This window comes from Solenopsis invicta, chromosome 2, assembly GCF_016802725.1.
Source record: "Solenopsis invicta isolate M01_SB chromosome 2, UNIL_Sinv_3.0, whole genome shotgun sequence".
In the NCBI taxonomy this organism is placed as follows: Eukaryota; Metazoa; Arthropoda; class Insecta; order Hymenoptera; family Formicidae; genus Solenopsis; species Solenopsis invicta.
Genome location: NC_052665.1, coordinates 15740269 through 15752796, shown reverse-complemented (window position 1 = coordinate 15752796; position 12528 = coordinate 15740269). Strand labels below are relative to the sequence as shown.

The 12528-nt window shown below is 34.0% G+C and overlaps 1 protein-coding gene across 2 annotated transcripts in view; it reads right to left on the bottom strand.

The window, feature by feature from the left end:
• Positions 1-12528, bottom strand: part of LOC105197486 (gastrin/cholecystokinin type B receptor) — a 101645-nt gene that overhangs the window by 25075 nt on the left and 64042 nt on the right. For both annotated transcript variants that reach the window (XR_850821.3, XM_011163875.3), the window contains exons 4-5: positions 8714-8835; positions 61-184 (exon numbers count right to left, since the gene is read on the bottom strand). Coding sequence is in view for 1 of the 2 variants with exons in the window: in XM_011163875.3 (XP_011162177.1) it covers positions 61-184; positions 8714-8835 (246 nt within the window). In the remaining variant the exon portion in view is untranslated. The remainder of the gene's footprint in view (positions 1-60; positions 185-8713; positions 8836-12528) is intronic.

Sequence of the window (12528 nt, the reverse complement as noted above, 5' to 3'; positions counted from 1 at the left end):
GAGGAAAAACGACGCGGGATTTCGTTGAAAACGCTGACTACAAATTGAGAACACGCGTACCTGTGCAAACATTATTGGTACTCCCAGCAGAAATGCCACGATCCAGGTTATGATCACGATCTTACGAGCTTGGCTTATGGTGCACATGTATTGCGCTTTCATTGGATGCACTATCGCGTAATACCTGAAACAGGATCAGAATTATGTCGATAGTAATAAGAGAAATAATTTTTTGACGTGAAAAATTGTATTTTAATACATATAGTAACATAATCCTACCTTCGAATAGAAGATGAATTAATTGAAAAAACGTATATTCGCGATAAAACTAATACGGAAATGAATTTTTTAATAAAAATGCATCGCGTTGTACATCGATCTAGAAAATAATGTTCAATGAAACGGAATCGGTGATTCTCTATCAGAGATCTCATTGATAAAAAAAAAAATTGGGGCAACTGCGAAACGCAATTGTGAAGTACTTCCGATAGAAAGTTTCAAGTATCAATAGCGATCATCACGATACTATTTCTAAACATAACGCTTCAAAAGCGCTTTGTCTCAACTTACGGGGTAACATTTCTCGCGAAATGGCATTTGACGCGGCGCGGATATTAATTTAAATGTACTTCGCGAACATTCCGCCTGCGGCACAAAAATATAATAAAATCGGCGACCCGAAAGAGAGAGAGAGAAAGAGAGAGAGAGAGAATCGCGTAACGCCGCGCCGCGTCGGTGTGAAAAATTGAGTGAACGCATAGTACTTCATTCGCAGGCCACATCGATGTAATAATATTCTTGTAGAAATGACTGTCTTCGGATAAGATTATGCGACCAAGATGAAATCCGAGTAAAATTGACTATTTTATATAACAGATATCAAATTCTCTTCGATAAGCGGTTACGAAACAAAATGAGATATTTCAATAAATAAATAAACTTAACAATTGGTGATAGAAAAAAATTGCAAAAAAAAACAATTTATATAGTTGATTTTTATTTTTATTTATTTTTATTTATTTTTTTTTTAAGAATGTATGGAACATATCTCAAAAATTTAAAAATTGTGTAAAATTGGAGCACAATTCAATTATTGGTTTAAAAGTTTTTTAATGTTTTGTTTACGCGTGATTCTTATGTAAAATTACGTTTTACGTATTTATTTGCAAATTTGATGGGGAAGTGAGATTAATAATGTAATCAAAATTTGTATATATACTAATAAAACTAATAAGAAATGGTGCAAAGGCTAATGAGAGTCAGCGCTGTTGACAATGCGCACAAGTTTGTTAAACTTGTATAGCAAACTCGTATGGAATAAACAAAGTTTTTGTGCGCATTGTCAACAGCGCTGACTCTCATTAGCCTTTACACCATTCCTTATTTGTTTAAATCTCTTATTATATTTGTACTAATAAAACTCTAAGAAATATTTGTACCAAAATTTATTTAAATCCACTTATTCTTTGAAAAATTATTTATTTAAAGTGACAGCATAATATAATGATTTTTGCAGCAAAAATCATTATAAATCAAAGTTTTCATTGTTTTCTTCCTTACAGCTAGTTTCAGAGTCAAAATTTGGGTATTTGCTACCAAAATTTTTGTTGTTAATTACGAAAAAAAAAAAGAATAAACCTAGAGAAACTTTTTTTTAATTTCGCTAATTTTTAGCTCGTATTATACAAGCAAAACATGCTTAAATATTTTTTACTTTAAATATTCTTTATTCTCTCTTTCTTTCTTTTTATTCCAAAATATTTTTTAAAATAAAAAATAAAAATTTTTTTAGTTATTTTTATACACATCTCTCACTTTTGCTTTCTTATTATTTTAGCTGTAGATTTCTTGTTTAGTCAGGAACTAATTTTTGCTTGATGCAAACATCAAATATGAAAGAGTAAAGTGTATGAGCCAGCATGTGTGCGAAATGGAGTGCATCAGTATTTCTAAAACAAGAGCTTTCAGGTCAGACACATTTTGTTTTAAGCCGCGTTTAGTCGAGAGCGAAAAAATTACGCGCGAAACCGCAAACTCGAATGAAGGACAAGTGAAAGCAGGGGGCATCAAAATGGGAAAAAGCCTCCCCCCCCCCTCCACCCCCGTTTGGACTTCAGCGGTTGTAAAAGGAAGAACAGACAAATATAATAAGCTCATAGAGACCCAAATCGCGTAATAGGGCGGAAAAGCGGTCAAAGCATTTACGCTGCATTCTGTGGACTCCGCCGTCGCGCATTTTCCCCGGCCGCAGTTTCCGCCGCGTCTCTTTTTATTCGCGCGCGACGAAAAGGCCGTCTCCTTGTTTTCGGCGGCGGTATTATCGCCGTCATGAATACAAATTGTCGTGACCGATGTGCCGGAGAATCAGAGGGCTCGCCGATAAGAGCGGCGAATGAGTCGCGTCAAATGGAACGAACGACAAGCTATCGCTCGACTTTTTATCGCTCGCAAACCGTTCGCGTTTTATGACCGCGCGAGATTGCCGCCGTTGCGAATATCGTTTCGCGTACAGGTTTCGCATCCCAACGACGACTTTCTCCCGACGCGGCGGAGGGATATTATGTTGAGGACGTCCCCGAAACGAAGTACGACACGGGTGATTCCACATCGGTTTCTGGATCAAGTCCCCCCTCGGGGAGAAAATAAAAAGTTTGAAATCAATCTTTATGAAGGTAATATTCGCAATCGGTAAATATTCGCTACTGCTCGTAATCTTTTCGTATGGCACTTGTCTCAATCGTTTACAGACTCGGAATTACGATTGCTATCATCTTTTTTCAACGCTAATTATTGAACTAAAGAGTAAGAGTTGCACACAGAGAATAAATATCGAAAGTATAAGCTTAATAAACTTCAAGAAAAATATATGTATATGTAGAGATTATTTTCTGTAACTCAATCATTTAAAATATCTCTGCTGTTTTTAATGTTACGAAAAACTACCGAAGGGATAAGTTGTTCGTTTCAAAGAAATAAATATTGTGATAAGTTTTTTTCTTTGTGCTTATTTCATTAGAGTTCAAGCGTATTTTTTTTTGAATGATATATTTTTATTAACGTATTTTTATTAACGTTTTTAAGGTTTTAAGAATGTATGAGGCGTTTCTCAAAACATTAAAAAAATTATGAAAAAATTATAAATTGTTTTATATGCATTTGAAAGTAGTGGAGAAAATTTGGCGACAATTTTCTCTGGATAAAAAATTATTTGAATAAGAGAGAGAAGTAGACAAGGCTCGATCTAATGAAAATACAATTAATGAAATAAGGAAAAAAATCTGAATTTTTTTTTATTTAAGTACTTTAAATATTCAAGATGATATATGTAAAATTTCATTGCGATGTAATTTTGTAAAATAAACAAAATTTATTTATTTATTTACAGAATAACTAAACAAGCAATCGCTATAAAACTGTATAAATCTTCTTGAATACTCAAAGTACTTACACAAAAAATTTTTTTAATATGTTTCTTAATGTAAAAAATTATTTAATAACAAATACAGTGAATGAACTATAAAAATGTTATTAAATATAATCTTATTTACAACTTTCATATGTATGTAGTTTGTTTGAAGTGTTAATATTAAATTTCCAATTTTTATTTACTTTCCAAAGACTGTATATCCGATACAATATACCTAATATGGATATGTGAACTTTAAAACAACTTTAAGCATATGCTAATAAAAATTTAAAAAATATTATGGTTTCGAAATCTTGTAAAATAATAAGCATAAAAAAACATATAAAACACACATACCTACAAATGCATTACTTAATCTTAATTTGACGTTTTAATGCGTTTGGTGTACCTCAGACCGCACATATATCTTTGTCAAGTCACGTAGCACGATATGTTCAACTTGACACATCATTCAATGGCAATAACTCAAACTTCAAAATTTTGGCACTTTCCCTTCGCTTCCTAACTCCCACTTTTCGATCACACAAAGAGCATTTCACGAATTTAACGTATATAATACGTACGCATTCTACGATGAAATTTGCCTAAAACGCTTCTCGTGTAATTGCGGCTTCGGAAAGAAGTTATGAATACGTTTATCTGCTGCTTAAGAGCTGAAACGCGTAAATGGAATTTATACGTTGTAGCAAAGTAGTCTTTGTACACATCGGGATAGTCTCCTTATTCGTTTGAATAAGCATACCGCGAGCCATCAGCGAAGGGAAGATACGATCGATTAGAAGGAGCATTCTATATATATTCCTTACATTTGATTTCATTCGTAGCGTTGCACTATTGTTGATTACATTACGTTGTTAGACTACAGCTAAGACTAACGGTGAATTAAGCTTCTTTGAGCTGCTTATATGTACGACCAAATTGTTGAGCTTCGACGTTCAACAAATCTACTTGAGACGGTTTCCTCAGCGCAACTAAGGAAATTAAGCTCTGCGGATTAAATTACTAACAAGTAAATATCGAATTGAAACTGCTTCAAGAATAAAATTACAGTTAGTAACTCAAATCCCAACGCGTACAATCCTCCGTGACTCTAAATCTAACGTTAAGTTTAATTATAATGGAAAGCAATTAGAAATTGACTTTTCTATTGCCAAAATTATTTTGATTACTGAACATCGAGACGTCTACGTAACTTCGTGTAAGACAAGAATATTATTTTATTATTATTATTATTATTATTATTATTATTACACGAAAAGAATAATTTTATTGCGGCATCTAAAAATATGAAGTTAAATACAGATCAGAAAATAATTTTATGTTGGGCCATCAAAATAATGTTGTAGAACGCCCAAGCGTAATAATGATGCGGCAAACAGTTTTGACATTCCAGCAACCAATACAATTTTTAAACATCTAACATCTCATTTTTTAAATGGTTTAACATAATTACTTTCAGATTTGTATTTCAGCAAAAAGGTTTTTTTCATGTATTATTATTATTATTAAGAATTTCAATTGCAAATACGTACAAAAATATTATTACACGAACGTATTCCTTAGTTACTCCTTTTTACGCAAATAAACCCGAAGTTTTCATGGCTGTGCGTAAATCGGAGGGGGCAAGTAACAGTTTTTGAATTTTATAGCAAGTCATAACGGAAAAGTGTTCTCGAAGTTGGCTCGATATAGCGAGCACTATAAATAAAAAGAAGTATCTCCGTCTGCTAGCAGATTTATGAGTTTCGAAACTCATGACGAAACTGGGTTGAATCGAATCCTGACACCATAGAAACAGTTTCATTTCGCAAAGTCGTCTTAATTGCTGCATACTCCCCCTGCCCCCTTCGTCCCCCGGAAAAAAAGACTACGGCGATTCTCGGAAGGATTTTATACGCAGCTCCAACTCTTTCCTCTATCTCGAAAGCTTTTCACGACGCATGAAAGAATTGCGCGAGACAAGTGGTGATTTAAAGAAGTTAATTCGTTCGCGCCAACTCATTACTTTTAAAATGCGAGTTCTAAGGATCAATCTTTCTATTAAGGAAATATAATTATATGGAGTGCCTCAGTTAAGTAAAATCTCATCAACATCGCTGCGGATCTTCTCGCGAGAGAGGGAAAAAGGAAATCCGATGAGAGAACAATGAGAAAGAGAGAGAGAGACGATATAAAGGTTTTGTAACTCAATTTTTCCACTTGAGAAAGATCAAGTGAGACATTTTTTTTTTCCTACAAACGATCATTATCAGATTACGGTGTTATTAGACAGAATGACCCGAATATCTCCGGAAAAAGAGGAATAAAAGCGTACTCGAGACTTTTCTTTCGCAGGAGTCACGAGATTGTCATCCTTGGATTAGCGCCAAGTAACCGAGCTCCCGTCCGTGGCGCCTGCTGTAATTGCTACACTCGTCCCGTGGTTCTTCCACGGAAATGCAACAACCGTGCCAGACGTTCGCCAGGGTTGAGTAATTAATCTTATACCGTGCACATCCGACAGCGACTCGATCGTCGGGATATCTCGGGTAATCTCATTTAATCCCGCGGAACTACGACGACGACGCGCGACGCCGCGTTGGAACCCGAGACGAGAAACGTCGAGGCGGAAAATTCTTTCTATCACTCCTCTCGATTTCACAAGGATAACCTGAGGCCAAAGGGGTCAAACATCAGGCGATGATCGTAAGCTACGTGAGCGAAGTTCTCTTGGTTTAACGATAACCTATTCGATTTCAAAGGGGTTCACGTTGTCATCGCTTAACCGCGAGAGAGTGTGAGAGAAAAGAGTAATAAAAATCGTTATGCGGGATGATACGTTGTTTGAGCGAAATAAAAGCAGGACGACCGGAAGTACGGTTTCCTTTCGGCCGCGGCGGTTTTCTTTCCGGGTCGAAAGAGCTCCTTTAAACTATATCCCCTACTGGAGCAACAATGGGAAACTTTTTGTTGATGTTTCGTGTTTCTTGAAAAATTTGTTGCCGAAAGTTTTCTGATGTCTCTGTTTGCCAGCAACAAAAGTTGCACGTGTTTTCCTTTCCAATCGAAGTGGCAAATATAAAAGGTAAAATGAGAAACACGCGTCGACAAGTCGCAATAGAAACAAAGGTTCCTTCGGTACGGACATTCAATTGTCAGTAGTTCAATGTAACTCGCAGTGTCAGATGTACATTGAGAAAAGAAAACAGTTACAGTGAATACAATTACTTAAAAAAAAAAAAAATTATATAATTTGCATATAATTTTATTAAAACAATTATAATTATATAGTTGGCAGCGAAAATGATTGTGATTCATAGTTAAATTATGGTAATTGCAATCACTTTTTTCTTTCACTGTATCTAATAAAAAAATTTATAAAACGATTAAAATTAGTTCAGAACTCCCGAAATTTAAAACAATTAGTAATTGGAAATTAGGCTAATGAGAGTCAGCGCGGGTAAACTTGCGCAATCGTATAATATTAATACGATTGCGCACGTTTACCCGCGCTGACACTCATTAGCCTAATTTCCAATTACTAATCGTTTGAAAAAAATGTATAATAATAAGAAAATAAAGTGAGATTTAATTATCAATGATTTAAACTGTCAAGTTAATTGAAGAATATAGGAAATCTTTCTCTCTCTCTCTCTCTCTCTCTCTTTCTAAGTGTGTTAATAGATTCCTTTCAATAAAAAATATAAATGTAAGAACGCGGAAGATGCTTGGAGAGAAATTTCTAAAGGGAAATTTTGGAACGGATATGATAAAAATTAAAATGAAATAGAAACTGAAATAAATTAAATAAATAAAAAATAAAAAGTTTTTTATAATGATCTTGGGCCCACACTTTCATTTTCTCTTTTTAATTAACACTTGTAACTGATGAACAATATAACTGTGTAATATAGATAACAAAATATGCGAAAGATTCAAACACCGCACAAATTTGCTGTAGTATTGAAATTAATTAAATCCTCTTTTATTACGTATTTTTGCACGTTTAATGTTCAATATAATGTCAAATCTTGATATATCCTACAAATGTTTCTATTTTATTATATGATTTTCTCTAGTCTTCAAGTCTTTTTTAATAGGACACGACTATTATGAAAAGATACTATTAAATTCGCGAAAAAACTATTAGGAACTATTGGAAAACTATTCGCATCGAATAATTTCCACTATTGAACATTATTGGAAAACTATTCGCATCTAATAGTTTGCAATAATTCTTTTCCTTCATAATGGATATCATGTGTAATCAAAAAAAGAGCGCTTCTATAATATAAAACTATATAACAGTTATTACATCTAATATCTATGTACAAAATAACATAATACGGCGTGCAGTAATACCATAGACTAACAAGTCGGAACTAGGTGATACCAATTAAATGTTGAAATTCTACCTCTATACGTTAACGTTACCTTGAAATTAAAAGTTAGTATAAAATACGAGATGCTGCTTTGTACAAAAGGATTTTATTCAACAGCTGGAAATTTTATACGCGCGCTGCCTATTTTTTATTCTTTAATAACAGGGCCACCTGACAGCGTATTACAAAGTACATCTCTCGCATTTTTATGGCAATTTATTTGATACGGCACGCAGTAATGAAATGTCTACCATCCACGTTGCTCGCGATCTGTATGTACGCTTGTTCAAAATCAGATTACATATTCATTTTTTTCACAGAAGTATTTTTCTGTTAATTTAACGTTGAATTGTATAAATTATGTCGCGTTAATTTTTATGTCACGAATTTTAAATGACTGAAATCAAGTAAAGTTTAACAAAAGGAATTAAACAAAAGTTAATTATTACAAAAATGATTTACTTACTTTTAATTTAATTTAATATGATGTGATGTAATTACTAAAATAACTGTATTTAAAAAAAGTAATATTTTAATAAAAATGCCATTATTCTCGTTGTTATATAAACGTTTTCCGTTGATATTGTTTAAAGTCTCGCTATTTCCAGCACTTTTCCCTGAAACATTTAATAAGAATGCACCTGCACGTTTTTTTCCGTGTATATTTACATATGCAATTTAGATCAATGCTTGATTGAAATTCAAAGTGCTACCAATTAGGTCAATTTATGTGATCTTTGTTATAACAAAACAATTTTTTACACAAACCGTACTACGCATTATCCTTGTTGACTCTCGAACGTTTACGAATCCTTTTCCAATACAATCGATGCTCAACCGATCCGATACCGATTTGCATACGATCATAATAACCGCGACGCACATTTGATCGATACCGCAGGTACAATGGTACAAGTAATCTCACCTCTCGATCGACATCGCAGTGAGGGTGACGACCGAACAGATGGCTGACACACTCTGCATGTAATGCACCGCTTTGCATAGAAAAATACCCATGGTCCACGTGTAGGAAAACAATTTCGCTATCTGCAACAAAGCAATTGCAACACATGTTACAATAAATATTTAGAAGAGAAAATGGAAGAAAAACTTCAAATTGGGGGAATCTTCAAACTTCTACGTGCGAAGTCCACGTAATTATAAAAGAAAAGCATATAAATTTAGAAATTTTGTTAATATACGAGAAGACATCAAAAACAAAGAGGAATAACGATATTAGTACTTGTCTTAGAAGAAATTTCTAGAAAGTTTGTTTCTTAAAAAGATATTTTCGACTATGTTAAAAAAAAGTCCATAAGAGACATGTTTTTTACAATACTTTTTATCTAAGATTATTTTAAATATTTTAATTTTTATAAGGCCATCACATTGACAACTTTCAATTTTTAACAATAAAAATTTAAACGGCAAATGAGATCGACTCGAGCAATTTAGAGATCTAATAAATGATAGATTAAATTTATAATGTATCCAAGAAACAGATTTCCTACATAACAGATCTGCTCTTGATAAATTTATAAATTGATCAAGATACATTATAAATTAAATTTATCATTTATTAGATCTCTAAATTGCTCGACTCGACTTCGTTTAGCGTTTAAATTAATTAAAGTTCTATTGTTCAAGCTTGAGTATAATTATTGTATTTTAATTTTTAATATTGAATCTAGAATCAGCTGCTGGTACGACCTCATATAAATTATAAAAAACTTTTTTGTCTTTATTTCAGGTCAATCAGGGGCTTTCAATCATTTACGCGAAGAAAATTTGTAGTATCCCCAATCTATAATATACCCAATTTAACGCCTATTCATCATCCACTCGATAGTCTGCGGTAATAAAAAAAATACCTTTGTCTCAAAAACCAATAAACACTTCTACAAAAACTGAATCTGAATTGCTTCGATACTCTTCTTTTTTAATAGAACTTAAAAAATTCTATTAAAAAAACAAAGGAAAACCACGTGCCTTTTTCGGATTCAATAAAGTAGAACACCACGTTAAAGAATATTTGTGGAAATGGTTCGAGATTTGAACTATCGATTTAACGAGGCAATTGCATAATAGTATACTAATCGCTACTACGCGTAATATATTGCGTAAGCAGGCAGCGAGCGGTTAACCGACTATATTTCCCCGAGACGTAGTTCGCGCCGCTCGCGTCGATTAAACAGTCCCAGCGTCGTGCACACACGCGTACAATTACACCGGGCGAAGTCTCGCGCAATCGTGGGTAGAGAAAGGGCCGTTTTAATCCGTCAAATAGCGCAGTAATTGCGCCGGAATATCCGAGTGCGGGCGGTAAGAGCACGCGCAAGCACGTATGTGATGCGCCCGGGAACGCGGAAGCCTTGTGAGATTTCCTCCGCCTCTTCCGGCTTACCTGATCTCAGCGTTCTATCCAGCAAAACGTGTGTTCCCGGCGAATGTAATGAGATTTAATAGTCGCCGTTTGCCAGCAGTATAATACGATACCGGGCGCACTGAACGGAAAATGATTAATGAATCATCGGGAGAAGAGCGTTCTCTCTCGACTACGGTACAGATGTTTGTTTTAATCTTATTATAGATTGAGAAGACGAATAAAATATCCGCAAGCCAAGGGTTCGTTAAAATAACAGAACCTTACGTGTTTCATCAATCTTAGATGTGTCTGCCCTTTATACTTTTACTCTTTATTTTTATGCGGAGGAGAAACTTAAAAGTAATTTATAACGTAAAGAACATTTTTCGCCAACTTTCTTTTACCACAACATGAAAAATATAAATTTTATTATTCCTCAATATAAAATTGTAAATGTCAAGAATTTCGCGTGTAAATAAACAGTTTGCAATTTTTCCAAATGCATTGCAGGAACATATGAATATTATTAACTCATAATTATAACATAATTTTGATGTTACTAAGACGAAAGTGTACAACAGCAAATATTAATCAAATGAGAACTTGTAAGAGAAAGTGGTAATTAGAGTGAATTAGAATGAATTTCTTTTTATCTTTTTTTTACTAGAGAAAAAAAGTCACTTAACCATTTTACAAATGAGATTGTAATGGCACTGATCCGTAGAAAAGCGCCCTTCGACCACTTATACGGATAGGAAGTAAATCCGAAACTTCCGCATCAAAGGAAACCTCCCAGCTTTAATCAACATCCCTTGTGTCAGACGCAGGTGTCTTTGTCGGTTTTATTATAATCGATAGTTGTTAGAGATTTACACGAGCGAATCTCGTTAAAAGTCGAAGTTCACGATTAAATAGTGCGCGCCACAAAGAGCCCTCTTTCTTATTGGATAGACTTACGGTAGCATTCTCATGAAATTCGATGGGAAAGAAAAAGGTACAGCGTGATAAATTTAATTCTCCCAGCTCCTGCACGCACGAGAAATTCCGTCGTATTGACCACCGGCATTATTGTAATAAAATTTGAAAACTAATAAAATTAGAATTCTCCTTGCATTTCTCCTCTTACGGGAAATAAGTATTGAGATCTCGATACTTAGTAACCAATACTAAATTGCCCAATGCTCAGTACTAGTATTGACGAATACTTAGTGCTGGCATCGAATATTCAGTAGTTAGTGTTGACGAGTGTAATGAAAAACATAAGAGAATACACGCGAAATTCATTATTCATTATTCATTGAATATGCTGAATTACAAGGGGATGATAATAATTACATGCGTACAATGAAAAGTTAAAAATAAAAAACTACAATGAAATATATTACAAATAATAGTCGGCCGTAATTTATATTATCCGTGCCTATATTCGAGCATTATTGTATTTTTTGGCAAATAAAAGTGCGTGTGCATTTATTTACTATAGTAAAAAAATCATTTTTTAAAAATGTGAAGTTTCAGCAAAATCACAGATTTTGTCCGATTGAGAAAGAATCAGTCATGCACATTTTTACTCTCTTTAATACTTAAATATTGATGAATACATTGCTATAAGTATTCACCGATAATGAAAGTGAATACTCAGTATTCATCAATACTTAACTATTTCTAATACTTAAGTATTGACTAACACTCTAATACTTACTTTGTTAGTATTCAAAATATTAATTTAATACTCAGAATTTATTAATACTTGAGTATTCATCAATACTGATTGTGAGTATTACAACCTAATACTAAGGGCCTAAGCAGAATGGTTGACCTACAATCTTAAGACTTACAAGTTTTATAACTTAGTCTTGTCTTTGTCCGTAGTAACGCACAATAACTGTCTCGTGTCTCAAGCCTTAAACTAAAAAGAGATTCGTTCGTCACTTAAGACTCGAGACACAAGACAGTTATCGTGCGTTACTAAAAGACAAAGACTCGAGTCGTAAAACTTGTTTTAAAATACTTAAAATTATAAGTCAACTATTCCGCTTAGGCCTCAAGTATTAGAGCCTCAATATTAAGTATTGAGATACTTATTTTCACTTTGCAGAAACAATTTTATGGCGATACGACGAAATACGAAAGTGTAGCGCCGAGAAAATGCAAATAGACACAAGACGCGTTCTTGAGATTTCCATCTCACGGTGTAGCCATCGCAATAACGATGAAAGGGAAGACCGAGGAACGAAGGTGGTGGAAGATCGTGGCTGAGAGAAAACAAGCCCTCAAGGGGAACCGCACCCGGAATAACGTAGCACCGAGGCACGAAGTTTGCGGTCGATGTCCCTCTTATTTAATTTCCTCGTGAGGCCAAGAATTGTATTCCT